The sequence below is a fragment of the Carcharhinus amblyrhynchos genome, chromosome 3, assembly GCF_965287045.1.
Source record: "Carcharhinus amblyrhynchos chromosome 3, sCarAmb.v2.hapA, whole genome shotgun sequence".
Taxonomy (NCBI): domain Eukaryota; kingdom Metazoa; phylum Chordata; class Chondrichthyes; order Carcharhiniformes; family Carcharhinidae; genus Carcharhinus; species Carcharhinus amblyrhynchos.
The window spans coordinates 98604009-98623817 of NC_137326.1; the positions used below are offsets into that span (position 1 = coordinate 98604009).

Sequence of the window (19809 nt, forward strand, 5' to 3'; positions counted from 1 at the left end):
AGGGGTTCCTCGCGGTGCCTGCCGGGTGTTGTAGTTCCGCTCCATCACCACGCCTGCGCGGGGGCGGGGAGAGGACTGCAAGTCCCAGTGTGCATCGCGCTAGAACGTCCCATCTGATTGACGTGCGGATTAACCAATGGGAAGGTCCCAGGCTGCGCGCGACGGGGCGGAGCCCGGAGGGGCGGGGCCACCGATAATGCATATTTTTTGTAGCAACCCCCAGTAGCAAGCGGCTTAGCTGCAACCTGGAGAAGAGCGAAGGCTGCAGGTATAATCGTTCAATGTCTCCTTTAATCTGACCAAGACAGATCTAACTGAAGTTCAACTATTAGAAATATTTAGAAAAAAAACAAAAAATCCCCACGGGCTTGGCATTCTCCTGTTCTTTGATGTGGCAAAAGAAAAAGTGGCACTGTGTTCAGCGGAGGGGACAAGTGTGGCTGCTTTGTATCTTGTCTGATTTCATTCAGCACTGTCAATGAAAACCTATTACCGGCCCCGGAATGGGGGCTTAAGGAAATGATACTAGAAAGTTTGTAAGTGCTGCTTAGTTGGGGAGACTGCCTGACTTGTTAAGGGTGTACTTGAGTATATGTGTTGGAGGTTATTGATAGTCATCTGTTATGGGCGCTGGGGATGATTTATATCAGCTCCTGTTCTCTCCCCAACCCCGTGTCTCTTTCTTTCTGACTAGCCCACCCCAGCTTGTTGGTACCTGAATGTTTCTTGCTTAATTTTATTATTCTCCTTGCTTTCATTTTTTTTGTGTGAATGAATCCGAAAAGCCCATCTAGTTTTACAGTTAGGTTTAAAAAAAAGACTTGTGAGCGGGTGGAAAATATCTCTCCACCGCCCGCCAGCTTTCATTTAAACGAAACCCATTGTTAGAAATGAATGTTAGCGAAGCGTTGCATGATTTCAGCGTTATCTTTTCTTTTGAAACCTTGCATCTCTTGGTTATCAGATGGGAATACCTCAAATGAATACATTGCCAGAAAATGTATCTACTTTAGCTGCAAATATTGGTTTATTTTTTGCTCTCTGTGTCTGACCTACATGTCATTGATTTTTGGTCGTGTGGCAAAATCAAGTGCCTGGAGAATGGAATGACTTTGTGCATTTATTTGATTTCTTGCCATGTTATGATTTTTTTTCCCTGCAGGAGAATTTTCCACATCAGAGGAGTAGTGACATAACTAAATATGGTGTAGGCTATTGAATGCATTTACTGGTGTTACATCTACTGGTATTACATCTATTTTAAATTTATTTATTTTTTGCATCCTTCAAAATTGTATTTTGAAATTATTGACAGATTTGTTGTTATTTAAAATATCTGTTTCAGTCCATCAGTGAATCCTTTTTTTTGTTCACTGTATGGTTGAGATCATAATTTTATCTCTTAGCAATGCACACAGTGCATCAATTCCTGTTGCTCTTGGTGCATTCCTTTTACTGCATGAGTAATTCTGTTTTATTTGCTTACTCCCATCTCACTACTTAATCACCTAGTCTTTGGTCTGACATATCCCCTCTTGCTAGGAAGGTTGAGAACTTGACACTCGAACATGTGTATCTGACATTCTGCAACATTGTACTAACCAGGAGAAAATTGCCATAAAATCCAGGCTGTTAGTCACACTGTGGGAGTGCCATCTGCAATTTTCACACCATTTGACTAGCCAGGAACATAGTTTCCACCAGTCTCCTTATCACTTGCTGTCAAATGTATCATGAATACTGTGCCACACTTCAAAGCAGTTCTACCCTGAAATGCTATTGTCAATGTTTTCGCTTAAAATAATATTAATTTTAAACAAAGACATGATTAGGCTTAACCCATAAGTATGTATTCACACTTTCTTTGTAAAGAAAGTTGGCAGTTGACTGGTGTTTGGGGAAGAAAAATGGTATTGTCCTCAGTTTGATATTTTGATTAACAATAAGTAGCAAGTTATTCATCTCTCAATGACACTTTGCCTTGTGTTACCCACATGAGATCAACTTTGGATAATAGAACCAGTGAATGTTTATGACTCAAGGTGGTGGGTCCAAATGGGCAGGAAACTCATTGTCAAGAGGTCATTGTATATTGGTTATTGAAGTGTATATTGGTTATTGAAGTGTGGTTAAGTTGCTTTGTATATCCATGTCATAAGATTTTGCTCTTGTATTGAGTTTTCATGAAAAAAAAATCAAGATTGAGTTTTCCCTATTTTTCATTAATTTTAAATAATTGAATCAGATTAGATTTACTAAACTACTGCTTCTCTGATATGAACATCAGTGTCATTTAACTGGGTATTTACAATTTGGGTCCACAGTTTTAGTGCCTTGAGTTTTGTATTGTTTTTCAATGAATAATTACAGAAGAATCAAAGCTGCTACAAAGAATGGAACACATTTGTATATTAGAATCTGATGTTTTATTAACCATGTACTTGGCTATCAAAACATGATTTGACAAAGGAAAAGAAAATTGAATGAATTCATAGCTGCAGAATCTTGACATCGTCGGTAAGGATAACTTGGTGTTCATTCAGTGTGTTATGAGTTCAGCTCCAAAAGGAAAAATAGCCTTAGAGTGAAGAATCTTGATTTTGATGCAAATAGGAGGGACAGCAGTTAAGATAACATACTTAAAATGTTTTTTTTTAAATTGCTTATTTAAGATGTTGCTGTTTTAAAAATGAGCTAAAATTAGCTGTTCAGGATTCAGAACAGTATATGTATTCAATAAAGTTCAGCATATGTATTCAAGTTTATTACTAAAATAACAATTTTTCATTTATATAGTATATTTTAGATTAAAAGCGTGAGTCAAGGTACTACACAGAAACATGATCGGGCAAAACATTAACCCTGAGACAGAGATGATAGGAAGGGTAGTCAAAAGCTGAAGTCAAATTTTGGTAGTTTAAAGATAAGAGTGGATTGAAGAGGTGAAGTGGTTTAGGGAAGGAATAGAGTAGCAGTTTTCACAAAAATCCTGATTTACATCATTATAAGATAGGATAATGGAGTATTTAGAATGACCAGGCAGCCTTCTGAATAATCATGTACTTGCTGAATATACCACTGCAAAAGGCAGCAGCCTATTCACTATTGCTCATTGATGCTGTGTTTGCCCATTTAGGTCGGTCCTAAAGTTCTGGTATGAACAAATAAATGCCACAGGAAATTTGGACGTCAACTTCTGCTTGCAAGATGGCTGTAGAAATTCAGCATAATATCTGCATAAATGTGATCCAGGCCCCATATATTTGTCATTTTCTCTGTTAAAGTCTTGCTGCTGTTAATCAGGCAGCACAAGCTACTCCACAGTAACCTTCTTGGGTTAAACCTTTTTACATTCTCAACAGTTGAAGGTAAATGCAGAATTAATTGCATGTTCACAAATGTCCTTTAAAAAAGGAAATCTGCCTTCCTTACCTGGCCTGGCCTACATGTGACTCCAGTGCCACAGCAGTGTGGTTGATTCTCAACTGCCCTTGGGCAATTAGGGATGGGCAATCAATAAATGCTGGCTGGCCAGTGACACCATGCCCACAAATGAATTGATTCAATTTCAGTTACCATTGCACTGCATGTGAGTGAATTCCTAGGCAGTAGTTCAGTCAAGTGGTTCAGATGGTGTAAAACAGAAGAATGAACTTGGTTTCAAATTAATTTTTTCTGTGAATCCCTTTGGGGATATTGGTTGCCATCTTTCACCACCCCCATCTAATATTTGGGGGGTGGTTGCCATCAAGTTTTCACTGTTCCAGGCTTGACTATTCGGCCAATTTGAATATGAGTCAAAGAACCTTCATGTCTTTGATAGATAAACCAATATTAAAATTATTAACTTATCTTAGATACAGAGCAGCAAATAAAATGTTTTAACCATCCACTTTTCTTTGGACTTGGGTATTTTTAATTAGTTTTTTTTGATTACCTGCCTTCATTTTTAACTTTGTGTAACAAAATGTTTTGCTGTATGCTGAAAATTTAAATAATGACAAGTTACAAATCATATGAATCTGTTTAGCATTGGTACAGAGTTGCAATGTATTTAGGGCATTCTTTCTTTGTACTCACTTGAAGAGATGTTTAATGATCTTTCTACGAGGCTATATAATAGAACTTCAGTTTTTGCAAATCCTGGTTTGCAACATCATAAGATGAGACCATGATTTGGAATTTGCTGCTGAAATAACTGTGAAGCTAAAAGCACTCACCACTGTTAAAGTGTAAGTTACAAAACAACCTCTGGGAACCACACATACAGTTAAATGTGGAAATCAGGAAGTTGCTGTCTGAGTTATCCTACTGTTCTAAATGTTGTTCCACGCTGGTAGCTCACTGAAGGATTCAACATGGAAATACACTTTGACGCCCACAGAAGAATAACAAACATTTTGACCCTGGGTTTGACTGTGCCATGGTATAGTAAACTATTGATTTGTCTGTGACAGCTTGTGTGAAAATGTCCAAGTTTTGACCATTCAATTAAATGGGTGAACTGCTGCAGCCAACAGTTTAATTTTAAAATAACTAATTTATTCAAATGAATTAGAAATAGACTGAGGGGATTTGTTTCTTTGCGGTGCTGGGGCCCTTGTTTGTTTTACTAAGCATGTTTTCAATTGTGGATATATTCATTTCATTATGTCAATAACGTAGTGTGTGGGATGCATTAGAGGCATGGTAGATGGGATGGGTAGTCTGAAAAGGTTGGATAGAGATTTGTGAATAGCAGCCCAGTGTCATACCTATAAATGTACCAAGCTCCAGATGTTAGAACAAATCTCAGAACTCCAGAAAGTAACCCCAATCCTTGGGGATAAATTGGGAGAGCTGTCCTACAGACTTGTCAAGCAACAGCCTGATGTAGTCATACACATGGAATCGTACCTTACAGATAATTTCCCGGACACCACCATCGCCATCCCTGGATATGTCCTGTCCTAATGACATAGGAGTCCCAAGGAGAAACTACCAGAGATGGTGACACAGTGGGAGGGGGCTGCCCTGGAAATTCTCAACATCAACTCCGGACCCCATAAAATCTCATGGGATTGGATCAAACATGGATAAAGAAACCTGCTAATTGGCACCTACTGCCTCCCCTCAAAATGATGCATTAGTACTCCTCCACGTTGAACACCAACTGGAGAAAGCACTGAGTTTGGCTAAGGCACAGAATGTAGTCTGGGTGGGGAACTTCAATGTCTGTCATTAGGAGTGATTCAGAAGAAAACTATTGTCTGAACTGACTAAAGGACATAGCTGCTAGACTGGGTCTGAGCAGTCTGAGGAAACCAAAAAGAGGGAAAAACCTACTTGATCTGACTTATTATTGTCACATGTATTGGGATACAGTGAAAAGTATTGTTTCTTGCACGCTATGCAGACAAAACATACCATTCACAGAGAAGGAAAGGAGAGTGTGCAGAATGCAGTGAGGTGTAGCGAAAGATCGACTTAATACAAGGCATTCAAAAGTCTAATAGCAACAGGAAAGAAGCTATCCTTGAGTCGGTTGGTACGTGTCCTCAGACTTTTGTATCTTTTTCCTGATGGAAGAAGGTGGAAGAGAGTATGTCTGGGGTGCACTTGATCTCAACCTCACCTGTCTACTCAGATACATCTGTCCATGACTCTGTTGGTAAGAGTGACCACCCGCTCAGTCTTCACGGAAACAAAGTCTCGCCTTCACATTGAGGATATCCTCCACCATATTGTGTGGCACTGCCATTATGCTAAATGGGATAGATTTGAACAGAGCTGTCAACTCAATTGGGCACCCACAAGGACTTCAGAGCAGAATTGTACTCAACCACCATTTTCATGGTCTGGCATATCCCCCAGCAATGTTGAGGGATCAACATTGGTTCAGTTAATAGTGCAGGAGGGCATGCCATGACTAGCACCGTCATATTTAAAAATGAGAAATGGAACTGGTGAAGCTATAACACAGGACCAAACAGCACAAGTGGCATTGAATAGGGCTAAGCGATCCCACAACCAGGGGATTTTGCAACTCCTGACCTCGTTGTAGCTTTAGATCAAACATAGACAAAAGAGCTGAACTCGACGTGAGAGTGACTACCCTTGATATCAAGGCCACGTTTGACAGAATAACATCAAGAGCTCTAGCAAAACTGAGTCAATTAGAATTGAGGGAAAGCTCTCCACTTGTTTAACGTCATACGTGGCACAAAGGAAGATGAAGGTGGTTGTTGGAGATTGATCATCTCAATTGTGACACATCCCTATAGGAGCTCCTTAGGGCACAACCATCTTTAGTGATGTTTCCTTCATCAAAAGGTTACAAGTGGGGATGTAGAGGATGATTGCCCAACATTCAGCACTATTTCTGACTCCTCAGAAATTGAGTAAGAAGTCTCACAACATCAGGTTTAAGTCCAACCAGTTTATTTGGTAGTAATCACACAAGCTTTCGGAAACGGTGTTCCTTCGTCAGACATGTGGAAGATTCTGATCAGAGAAAGGCATATGAAGACGCACACAGTTTACAGAATACTGATTAGAATGCAAGTCTTTGCAGCTAACCTGCTATTCAAGTCTTAAAGATGCAGACAATGTGAGTGGAGATAGCATTAGCATAGGTTAAAGAGATATGTATTGTCTCCAGACAGGACAGTAAGTGAGATTTTACAAGCCCAGGCAAGTTTCACTTGCTGTCCTGTCTGGAGACAATATACATCTCTTTAACCTATGCTAATGCTATCTCCACTCACATTGTCTGCATCTTTAAGACTTGAATAGCAGGTTAGCTGCAAAGACTTGCATTCTAATCAGTATTCTGTAAACTGTGTGCGTCTTTATATGCCTTTCTCTGATCAGAACTGTCCACACACCTGACGAAGGAACACTACTTCTGAAAGCTTGTGGGATTATTACCAGATAAACTGGTTGGACTTAAACCTGGTGTTGTGAGACTTCTTACTGTGTTTTACCCCAGTCCAACGCCGGCATCTTTATATCATCCTCAGAAATTGAAGCAGTCCTTGCTGAATTGTAGCAAGACCTCAAAAAAAATTCAGGCTTGGGTTGATATGGGGCAAGTAACATTTGCACCACACAAGTGCCAGGCAGTGATCATCTCCAACAAGAGAGAGCCCAGCCATCTCTCCTTGACATTCAGTAGCATTACTGTCATTGAGTCCCCCACTATCATCCCGGAAGGTACCATTGACCAGAAACTGAACTGGCCTAGCCATATAAATACTTTGCTGTGGAGCTGCCAGCATTGGACTAGGGTGGGCACAGTAAGAAGTCTCACAACACCAGGTTAAAGTTCAACAGGTTTATTTGTTAGCACGAGCTTTCGGAGCGCTGCTGCTTCATCAAGTGAATATTTTGGCTACAAGAGAGATCAGAGACTTCAAATTCTGTGGAGGGTAACTCATCTCCTGATTCTCAAAAGCTTCTGCGCCATCTACAAGGCAGAAGTCAGGATTGTGAAGGAGTACTCTTACTTGTCTGGATGAGTGTAGCTCCATCAACACTCAAGTTTGAAACCATCAGCACAAAGCAGATGGTTGATTGGCACCTGATCCTCCACCTTCAACATTCACTCCTTCCACCACCAATGTACATTGGCAGCAGTGTGTACCATCTAGAAGATGCATTGCAGCAACTTGCCAAGCCCCATTCAATTACACCTTCCAAACCTGAAACCTCTACCACCTAGAAGGGCAAGGGCATCAGACACATGGGAATATGACAACCTGTAATTTCCCCTCTAAGTCACACACCTCCCTGACTTGGAACTATAATGGCTATTCCTTCATCATCGTTGGATCAGGCTTTTGGAACTTCCTTCTTTCTAGCACCATAGGTGCACCTATATCACTTGGACTAGAGTGGTTCAAGGAGATGGCTTGGCAGCACCTTCTCAAAAGCAATTGGGGATGGGCAATGAAATGCTGGCCTCACCTGCGATTTCCCCACATCCCTTGAACTAATAAATAAAACCTCAACATATAGGTGCATAAATTGCGTGTAAGTGGATTGAGCTGCATCAGAAATTGTTATTTGACATAAACTTCCTTGGCCAGCTAGCACTCAATCCAAGCAATCATACTCTTGTATAGAAAATGGGTATTATGTTGGTTTTCATTCTATTTTTGTCAGCAATGTAAAACTGCACAAAAGATACATTTCCTGTATTTTGTTGCTCACAAAAAACCTTACCTACAGGAGGTATAAAGTCAGAAATTTGTCCCAAATATTGTGGCATCATTTTGTTTTGACACATTTATTTCTGACGTATTTTGTAATCACATCTCACTTTGAATTAACCTCCCATCCCCATCAGCGATAATCAGAATTTCCTCAAATGCTGTTTCTGCTAAAATATAAAGGTAAAATATAGTGAGCTTTAGTTTTTCAAAGAATAGTATGGTTTGAAATGCCAAGAAACGTGCCAATTTTAGCCCAAAAAGAGTAAATGAGTACCAGTAATTATGGTTAGGGATGATTTAGTTGTGCTTTCCCCTAGGTTACCATGTAATTACCTTAATTAGACTGTTAGATAGCATTTAATAGGATCTCAGGGCAATTCTCTAATGACTTCTGAAGCTATAAACCTATGATTTTTTTTTATTCTGTTGAGAAAGGCATCTTGATTGACTACTGCAGCTGTCCACTGTATCCTGATCTTTTGTGCAGTTACCTAGAAGTGTTGCATTGAAATGTTTTGCAACAGTCTAGTTCCACAATTATTGTCATGATGTCTCTAACTATCTGGAATCATGGTGTTACCAGGCAATTCATTTTTAATTATTAGAAGGATATCTCGCTGCAGCCTCATAACATTAAGCTTGCTGCAGTTTGTGTATTCTATTGCATAAATAAATAATAACCCATTTGTCAAAACCAATTTCAGTTTAGAAGGTTGTGGGGATAGTACCAGTAGTTCGCTCAATCATGATTTAAAGATCAGGAAACCATCATCGTCATAATGAGAGTTATTTGATCTGAGGAGAGGTATTTATGAAACATAAAAGGGAGGCTGCTATTTTCCATACATTTTGCAGATGAACTAACGAGCCACTATCTTGTTAGTTAATACTTTTTCAAAAGCTGTATTTCCCTGATTTATAAAATTTGTTTGAACTAAAGCTGCTATGAGGTCAGGAGCTGAGTGGCTCATTTTACCATGATCTTTAGATCCCAGTTTCTGAAATTTAAAAGTGCTGCCGCTGAGAAAATGCAGCAGTACTTTTCCATTGCATTGCAGATATCTGTGAATATTGACGGTGTAGGCTTAGTCTTGAGTTAATACATTGAAACTAGGGATTGCTTTGATAAACGGCTGCCATGAAAGATGGTACATGACAGTGGCAAGGACGCAGAATGTACTCTTGAGTGGAGAAGTTCAAAGTTCATCATGAAGAATGACTCAGTAGCATACTTATTGACTGAGTTGGCCAAGTCCTAAAGATGTGGAGATGCTGGTGTTGGACAGGGGTAAGCACAGTAAGAAGTCTCTCAACACCAGGTTAAAGTCCAATAGGTTTATTTGGCAGCACAAGCTTTTGGAGCACTGCCCCTTCATCAGATGAGTGGGAGTTGTGTTCACAAACATGGCATATACAGACACAAATTCAATTTACAAGATAATTATTGGAATGCGAGTCTTTACAGGTAATCAAGTCTTAAAGGTACAGACAGTGTGAATGGAGAGAGGGTTAAGCACAAATTAAAGAGATGTGTATATTGTTTCCACTCAGGACAGTTAGTGAGATTTTGCAAGCCCAGGCAAGTTGTGGGGTTTACAAATAGTGTGACATGAACTCAAGATCCTGGTTGAGGCAGTCCTCGTTTGTGTGGAACTTGGCTATCAGTCTCTGCTCAGCGACTCTGCATTGTTGTGTGTCATGAAGGCCGCCTTGGAGAACGCTTACCCGAAGATGAGAGGCTGAATGCCCGTGACCGCTGAAGTGTTCCCCGACTGAGAGGGAACACTCCTGCCTGGTGATTGTCGAGCGGTGTTTGTTCACCCGTTGTTGTAACAGCTGCATGGTCTCCCCAGTGTACCAGGTCTCGGGACATCCTTTCCAGCTGCGTATCAGATAGACAACATTGGCTGAATTGCAAGAGTATGTACCTTGTACCTGGTGGATGGTGTTCTCACGTGCGATGATAGCATCTGTATCAATGATCTGCCACGTCTTGCAGAGGTTGCTATGGGAGGTTGTGTAGTGTCATGTCACTGTTCTCCTGAAGGCTGGGTAGTTTGCTGCGGACAATGGTCTGTTTTGAGGTTGTGCAGTGGTTTGAAGGCAAGAGGTGAGGGTGTGGGGATGGCCTTGACGAGATGGTCATCATCATCAATGACATGTTGAAGGCTCCGGAGAAGATGTCGTAGCTTCTCCGCTCTGGGGAAATACTGGACGACGAAGGGTACTCTGTCTGCTGTGTCCCGTGATTGTCTTCTGAGGAAGTTGGTGTGGCTTTTCGCTGTGGTGTGTCGGTACTGTTGAGTGCCATATCACATTCTTATGAGGCCGTCTTTCAGAGTCCATAGGTGTCTGTTGCGATCTTCCTCCATCTGAGCAGATTCTGTGTATACATCTGTAGGGGATGGCTTCTTTAACGTGTTTAAGATGGAAGCTGGAGAAGTGGAGCATAAGAACATAAGAAATAGGAGCAGGAGTAGGCCATCTAGCCCTTCGAGCCTGCCCCGCCATTCAATAAGATCATGGCTGATCTGTCGTGGCTCAGTTCCACATTCCCGCCCTCTCCCCATAACCCTTAATCCCCTCGCTTATCAAAAACCCATCACCCTGCGTCTTAAAAATATTTAGCGAGGCAGCCTCCACCACTTCAACGGGCAGAGAATTCCAGAGATTCACCACCCTTTGAGTGAAGAAGTTCCTCCTCAACTCCGTTCTAAACCGCCCCCCCTTTATCTTAAGGCATCATGTGGTTACCCGTGGGCTTGTGGTACAGTGAAGTGCTGAGGTGACCGTCTTTAATGGAGATGCATGTGTCCAAGAATGCAACCGATTGTGGAGAGTAGTCCATGGTGAGTGGGATGGAACTTATTGATGACATCAACGATGTCCTAAAGGACATATCCGCTGGACTAGGTCTGCAGCAGCTGACGAGGAGACCAACAAAAGGAAAAAACCTATTTGACCTCATCCTTACCAAACTACCTGTCACAGATGCATAGTCCTTGTGGAGACAGAATCTGGGTTTTACATTCAGGCCATCCTTTACCATGTTGCATAGCACTACCACTGCACTAGTTGGATTAGATTTCAAACAGGTGTTGCAGCTCAAAGTCTAGCATTCCTGAGGTGCTGAGGACCTTCACTAGCAGCAGAATTGTACCCTGTAACCTTGCGCCCTGGCATATCCCCCATTCTACTCTTACCATCAAGCCAGGAGGCCAATCCTCTAATGAGAGTGCAGGAAGGCAGGCAAGGAGCAATCACCAAGCATACCTTTTAAAAAAAAGAATGATCAGCCTGGTGAAGCTTCAACACAGGACTACTTGCATGCCAATCGACCTAAGCAGCATACAATAGACAGAACTAAGTAATCCCACAGCCAATAGATCAAATCTAAATGCTGCAGTCCTATCACATCCAGCCGCGAATAGTGCTGGATAATTAAACAACCAACTAACTAACAGGAGGATGCACCACAATTATCCCCATTCTCAAAGATGGGGGAATTCAGCACATCAAAGATGTACAGGTTAGGTGGATTGTCCATGCTAAATTACCTCCTGGTGTCTCAAGATGTGTAAGTTAGGGGGATTGGTGGGGTAAATACCTGGGGTTACAGGGAACAGGTCTAGGTGGGATATCCCCTTAGTTATTGTTGGTGCAGACTTGATGGGTGAATGGCCTCCTTCTGTACTGTAGGGATTCTATGATCAGTGCAAAAGAAAAGGCGTAAACATTTGTAACCATCTTCAGCCAGAAGTATCAGATGGAAGGTGCATCTTGACCTCCCTCCTGAGGTCCCCAGCATCACCAAATACCAGTATTCCATCAATTTGATACACTCCACGTGATATCAAGAAATGGCTGAATTCACTGGATGCTGCAAACAACATTCCAGCAATAGTCCTGAAGATTGTCCTCCAGAATGAGGCATGCCCCAGCCAAATTGTTCCACTAGAGTTACAACACTGGAAATGTGGAAAATTGCCCAGATTTGTCCTGTCCCTGAGGAAGCTCCTCCAAGTCCTAGGTCCTATCATCTTCAGCTGTTACCTCCTATGACTTTCCCTCCATCGTCGGGTTCGAAGTGACCACAGTGTTCATTGTGCAATTTAACAATGTCTGGCACCATTTGTGATTCCTTATGCTGAATGAGGCCATGTCCGTATGCAACAAAATCTGGACAATATTCAGGCTTGGGCTGACGTGGTTGGGGATTTTGTGGAAGTAACCATCTGACCCCCCCCCACCCCCCACTAAAACTTGTGGCATGAGTTAGGACAGTGATGGAATACTCTCCACTCGCCATTCCTTTATCGCTGGGTCAAAATCCTGAAATTCCCTTCCTCACAGCACTGTGGGTGCATCTACAACACAGACTGCAGCAGCTCGGGAAGGTAGTTCACCATTACTTTCTCGAGCAATTTGGGATGGGCAGTAAATGCTGATCTGGTCAGCGACACCCACCTCCTGTGAAAGATTAAAAATCAGTAACAACAACCTGTATCTGTGTATTTCCTTAAATGTCAGGCTGGTGTTGTGGCTTTGTGCATGCAACATAGCAACCAGTGTATGTCTTGATCCAAGCTATAACTGGGGTTACTGAGCATTATAAGGTAAAATGTACAATACGTCGATATCACGTTACATTTGCAACATACTGGACACTTCGATTTTCCTCTGAATCTAGGAGCATCAGTATAGTTAGTTTGCACTTCTGAGTGTAAATGTTGCAAAAATTCAGTCTTAACTGTGCGATTGGAAAGATCTTGGAAAGATAGAATCATAGAAACCCTACAGAGCAAAAGAAGGCCATTTGGCCCATCCAATCTGCACCGGCAACAATCCCTATCCCTGAAGCCCACATATTTATCTGGCTAATCCCTCTAACGTACACACCCCAGGATTCTAAGGGGCAATTTAGTATGGCCAATCAAATTAACCTGCACATCTTTGGACTGTGGGAGGAAACGAGCACCCGGAGGAAACTCACACAGACACGGGGAGTACGTGCAAACTCCACACAAACAGTCACCCAAGCTGGGAATCAAATTTAGATCCCTGGAGCTGTGAGGCAGCAGTGCTAACCACTGTGCCACCGTGCTGCCCTGAACTAATCATAGATTAAATTCATTATAGAATAGAAAAATAGAATTTAATCTATTTTTCCTTTCCAACCAGATTTTTGATGCAGGACTTATATTAATATAACATTCTTTTATCTTAATGCCCAGACAACCTTTGTGAATGTATTAGCTATGTCATATCACCACTCTTACTATGATTGTGTAAGCAATGGCATATATTCTTTTCATGAACCAGGAATGTAATTGTTGTGTGCAGCCATAATTGCCTTGTACTGAGCATGTAGCACAATGTGACTGAAAAATCTGGACTATAGTTTAACAATTCACATTATTGACAGAGTGAAAAAAAAATATCAGCTTTACATGACTGTGGAATTAAATTGACACAGTCATATATTTTCAGAAGTCTAGCTAAGTCTCACTGACTAATGTAATCACAAGTAGCCAGTAAAATGAATTCCAATGATGTTTTGCATGGTAAAAGGAAGGATATATAGCTAGCCTTAAATGAAGTGCGGCTTGAATTGGAGACAGCTTGCATTCATTACTCCAAACTGACTCCAGAGGAATAATTAAAGCAAAAACTATCCATCAGTGATTGGGTACGGGAAATGGACCACAGCCAGTGAAGTAATTTTTGCAATGTAGTCACTATTAAAGTGTAAGCATGCGTTGAAGCCAATTAGTATATTGTTGGGCACCACAGTCAGCAATGTGACAAATGACCAGGTAATCTGTTTTTAATTCTGTTGTTCGCGTGATAATTGAAACGCAAAAATTTCATGCATCAATACCATTTCTCTTTACCATGTATTAATGTGTGTTAAAACAACTTGCATTTTTGATTTGATTTATTATTGTCATATGTTGGGATACAATGAAAAGTATTGTTTCTTGCGTGCTATACAGACAAAACATACCATACATAGGGGAAAAGGAAAGGAGAGGTGCAGAATATAGTGTTACAGTCATAGCTAGGGTGTAGCGAAAGATCAGCTCAATACACGATACGTCCATTCAAAAGTCTTATAGCATTAGGGAAGGAAGAGTCAGTTGGTACATGATCTCGGGTTTTTTGTATCTTCTCTCCAACGGAAGAAGATGGAAGAGCGTACGCTTGGGGTGCGTGGGGTCCTTAATTAAGCTGGCTGCTTTTCCAAGGCAGCAAGAAATGTAGACTGAGTCAATGGATGGGAGGCTCGTTTGCATGACGGACTGGACTATGTTCACAACCCTTTGTAGTTTCTTATAGTCTTGTCAGAGCAGGAGCCAAATTAAGCTGTGATACATCTGGTAAGGATACTTTCTATGGTATATCTTTAAAGATTTCTGAGGGTATAAAGGAAGCTACTGCTGTGGGAGAAGAAACTGCTAGCCGGCAGTAAAAAAACTGGCAAGGTGGCTATTCATGGGATTTCTGGCCATTCTTGTCCCATGCTGATGGCGGCTTCTTGCTGCCAGGGTGCAAGCAACTGGAAGGTCTCACCATAGGCCAGGGGCGGACCACCTCCACCCCTGCAAAACATGCTATGGGGAGTGGTTGGGGGAAGGGGAATTCTGCTAAAAATGCAAGTTTTACCGAAAATGCTAGAAAATAGAGGCAACGTGGCTGAAAGTTCTGCACTGATGATGGAATGGGATGCGCAGTAGGTCTGGAGATCGAAAAGAATGGGCTGTAAGGTAAAGCTGGAGGAAGTTGCGAAGGTGGGGTAAGATGAAACTCGGGATAGATTTTGTAAATTAGGACAAAGATGTTGAATTTTGTGTCTAAAGGGTTGAGTAGCATTATAACATTGTGTCCTGGTGCCATGAACACGCAGAAGGCAGCTGAAATCATTTAACTTGTTGGACATAAAGTACTATACTATTGACAAATGGCAAGGTGTCTTACTTTAAGATTTAGCATTTAAGTAAGGCAGGGATGAGGGAAAGGAGCAGTGCTGAAAGAAAAAAATGGAGCGGTCACATGAAACCAGGCTATAGTGTTAACAGGTTTGTTTGAAATCGTAAGCTTTTGGAGCACTACTCCTTTGGCAGGTAACTTTACAGCAGCACGCCAAAAGCTTGTGATTTCAGATAAACCTGTTGGCCTATAACCTGGTGTTGTGTGACCTCTCACTTTGTGCCCCCACCCTCCCCCCAGTCCAATACTGGCACCTCCACATGGCCACCATGAAAAGAACAGATGACTGAGTCTAGGGCTAGAACCAAGATGATGAGCAGTGAATACAAACAGTCCTATAAATCATACTTTGTACAAAATCTAAATCATCCAGATATATTTTCAAGATGGGTAGCCATTTGTAGCTGGAAGTGAACAAGAGGACATTGAAATTTTAAGTTTGACCAAGAGTTTCCAATATGGGCACACATAGTGGAAGGTTGGCAAACATCTAGTCAAATTCTGACATCGTAACACTTCAAATTAATTTGATCAGACGTGATGCGCTTTGGGATTTTTTGGGACGCAAGGCACTATACAATGCATTTTTTGCTGCCATTTCCCAGTAAATCCTTTTGAAGATGGGAATAAAAAAAATTACTGGAGTCCCTGGTGCTGTTTCAAAAATACTACGGCTTTCTTGGTTTCTTTAATTGTTTTTTATTTACCTGAGATCAAATACTGGTGGTATTCTCCCTCTCCTACTGCACTTTCTGGTTACTTTCTCAACTGTATAAAATACATTGTTCTGACATTTCCTTATTCATTCTACTCTTACCATTTAAACTAAATAGATCATACAAAGTTGTTAATATGTGTATTTTGCAGTACTACTTTACAATTCCTTTTTCTTTAGGCTTGAAAATTAACTGAAAAATGACATATTTGATTGGATTCCTGACTCTGTGGATTATGAAATGTGCAGCAGTTGATGCAGGCATTCAGGATGGCATCACTGCTGACTTTTCGGTGAAGATTTACCACCATTTGCGGTCGATGGAGAGAGATGGAAATATTTTTTATTCTCCATTTAGTATTGCTACTGCTTTAGGAATGGTGGAGCTTGGTGCTGATGGTACAACTCTCGAGCAAATTCAACACGTTATGGGCTACAACTATATGCAAAAAGGTAAATACTGTCTGCTTCTTAAGTAGAATTGATTTTTGTTTAGAAAGTCTGTAAGATAGACATAAAATCCTTAAATGTGAATTATACATGCATGGTTCCACTTGGTTAAGTTCATAGCTTAAAAATGCGAATCAATTACCCTGACTTGTCTCAAGGTATCCGATGCTTGCTTTTTGGAAAGTATCCCTTAGGCAGTAACTCCTAGATCTTAATCTTCATTTGGATGACAAGTATTTTTGAGTGAAAGGTTACTCTAATCAGAGGATCTTGAACATTCCAGATAAGGTAAACCATTGCAAACTTATACATTTCACCACCTGTGAGGTGTCCATGCTCAACGTGGATCCCTACCGCCCTGTCTGGAGTCTGTGTGCATCCCCTTCCAGTGAATGATGTGATATCCCATTTGAATGCCTTGTTTGTGAGCATTTCATGCAGCCTTGCTGGAGTCCAGCTTTCTTTCCTTCAGTCTTTGCTTTCCATCGTCCGTCATCCTCATCCATTTCCTTGCACCTGTGCCTGCCATCATGCCTTCTTGCTGTTCTGCCCTCCTTCCACACTGCCTCTTTGTTTTCCCCAAATCCCCACTCGCCTCTCACCCCACCCCCGGTCTAATTTCAGACCATTGGCTTGGTCGGTCCATGAGTTCTACAGCACAATGCTGAAGGGCACAAGCTGCTTTGCCCAGCAGATTGACGTTCAGCGCAACAGGAGGGTTGCAGCACCATGGCAGACAGGATACGAATGCTGTACTTACCTGGAAGTCTCAAGTGAACTAAGGTCTGCCATGTGCATACCACTTTTTCAAACGGGTTTGATGCCAAAGTGATTTCCCAATGGCGTGACACAAGATTGGAAGGCCTGACGAGATTTTAGTAACTAGCTGTTTTAATGAACAGTCATGAGATGCAAGTGGAGTTCATGCCACCAGGAATTGGGAGACCAGCCCACCATTAACACGCACGGAGAGAATTGCAAACTGTTATAATGCTGGCGGGTTTCTGATTTTTCAGCTCCCATTGGATTCTCCATTTCCAACTGCCACAAACCCATCATGGGCAGGTTGGGAGAATTCTGCCCTTACCGCTGGTGCCCCTTTTGTACCTTGTACAATTGCATGCATTATTGTACTTCACTCTAACAAGAGCTGATTGTGTAAATATTTTATGTTGTATGGATAATTTCTGTATTATTCTGTGAAATGTCATTTGTATGAGGTTAGATTGCATGCCACATTTAATTTTCATTATTCTTCCAACGATGGCAGCTTTGCTATATAAAATTTTCTTGTGACTTACTCCTCAATTATTTTGGTTTAGTGCTGTTGTTTTCTATTATGCTACATTAATCTTGTTGTTAGGTGAGAAGTTTCTACTAAAATTAATCTGGTACTTTTGGACAAGGTCTTCAAGCCAGTCAGTCCATAGTTGATTTTGCCATCTCTCCCTGTCCTACGATTTAAGTTCCAATTATATGTGGAGCCTGGAATTCCCTAAATGTGGAAGACCTTGTAATATGAACATTGTTCCAATACAGCAGAACAGTATTAAGGAGTATATATTTTTAAAAATGCTGAATTCTGTCCTGTTCAGGTGAGGAATTTGACTTGTTACGGGATCTCTCTCAGTCAATGAAAGCGGACAGCCAGAAGTATGTGATGAAGTTCGCCAACTCTTTGTTTGTGGAGAAAGGATTTGAGCTGAGTGACAAGTTCCTTCAAATGCTGAAGAAATATTTCAGTGCCAGTGTTGAACATGTTGACTTCAGCCAACCTTCTTCTGTAGCTGATCATATCAATGAGTGGGTGCAGAATCAAACCAACAGTAAGTATTGTCAACATGTGAAATGCTGTGAATAGTGACATTTGTGTGTTTGAACTGTCATTGCAGAGAATTGGAATTATACAATACTGAAGGAGCCTATTTAACCGATCATGATTGCAGTGGTTCTCTCTAAGAACTACGTACTTAATTCTGCACTGCTGTCATCCTAGGCTTGACTCCCTCTTAGTTAAGCTTATAGGTTTTACTTGCGCTTCCTAATGTCCTCAAAAGGGACTCAGCGTAGTGTTGTTAGGGACAGCAGCCACCACTGCCCCATCATACTCTTTCTCTCAACTTCCTGCTTAGCATGCCCTCAGGACTAACCTCCACAAACTCCTTCCTTTCCGTTCACCTTTCCTACTGATGATCCTGTGGGCTCTGTGTTGATCAGCTTGCACCACCACCTTCTTGATCCAGAATGCCCATTCATTTGTGAACAAGGCGCTTGCCCATCTGCTGATTTATTGTGGATGATTACGTTGACATCATGGTCTTGATAGAAACCTGATGACACCTGTCTGCTAATTGAAACTTTCCCCTTGGCTATACTTTCCACTTCTTGTCAAGATTGCTGTGGCATGTGGCTCTTATCAACAAATCACACCTTTGTTTGTTCCCTTACTCCCCTGACACTCCCTCCTCCTTTGAATGTCTCACTTTGCTCTATTCCTTGTTATTCTCATTCATCATTGCACACCCAAATACCATAAAGGATTTTCACCGAGAAACCTTGGGTGGAATTTGCCCATTTTCAGACTAAGTGCTCAGATGTCCTGGGATGGAGGACTGTGCTGAGATCAACGTCTTGCCCCCAGCCCAGGACCCTTGGGAGCCCCTCCCTTTGCAGCCTGGTAGTGGTAAAGGGACAAATGGCTACAGGATTTACCTACTTGATCCTCTTTAGGATCTAACATGCCAGGTCCACACTGGCTGTTACCAGCACCTGAACTTGCCCACTGCATTTCCTGCTGGGGAGGCAGGCATATGACGGGAAACTGCTGAATGGACTGTCCAGCCCACTAATTATAATTAGCGGGCTTACCCTGATTGGGACCAGCAGGGTGCATTGGATGAAACTTGCCTTCGCACTTTTGGGTGGGGGGGGGGGGGTCCTTGATTTTTGGCTGGCACCCTGTTCAGCAGGTCATTTGGGATTCCTGCAGACTATCTGATTCAGCTGGAGAATTCCACCCCTACCCCCCAACACCCCTCCCCGACTGATTTCCTCATTCAGCCTCTGCACTGTGTGAATTGTCAACTTCAGAGATTTTAACTTTCTTTTCAAGTTGCCATGCTCTTTCTTCTGAATTCAGTATCCTCTTATTCTCACTCCATGTAAAGCTCCCGACCCATATTCGTTGTCATCCCCTTGAACTTACCACCTTTTGTGATCTTGCTTGTCTCATTGTATCAATCACTAGATTAAGACCAACTCTGATTAGTGTATCACTTTCTACTGATCCCAACTCTACTTAATCGGCCACACTTCGGCATCCACTCAGGTACACTGAGGGAGAATTTAGCATCGCCAGAGCACCTATCCTGCACATCTGTGGGAGGAAACCCATGCGGACAATGACCCAAGCCAGGAATCGAACCAGGTCCCTGGCAGCAGTGCTAACCATCGTGCCAT

General features: G+C 41.8%; 1 protein-coding gene across 2 annotated transcripts in view; it reads left to right on the forward strand.

Moving 5' to 3' along the window:
• The first annotated feature begins 186 nt into the window (after nucleotides 1–186).
• Nucleotides 187–19809, forward strand: part of LOC145340958 (neuroserpin-like) — a 47813-nt gene continuing 28190 nt past the window's right edge. Inside the window, exons 1-3 of one of the 2 annotated variants that reach the window (XM_080185569.1) lie at nucleotides 187–268; nucleotides 16081–16353; nucleotides 17946–18176. In XM_080185569.1, the coding sequence (XP_080041695.1) occupies nucleotides 16101–16353; nucleotides 17946–18176 (484 nt within the window). In that variant the 5' untranslated portion in view covers nucleotides 187–268; nucleotides 16081–16100. Of the gene's footprint in view, nucleotides 269–3253; nucleotides 3369–16080; nucleotides 16354–17945; nucleotides 18177–19809 lie in introns of those variants that run through there. The other variant, XM_080185570.1, reaches the window with a different exon arrangement.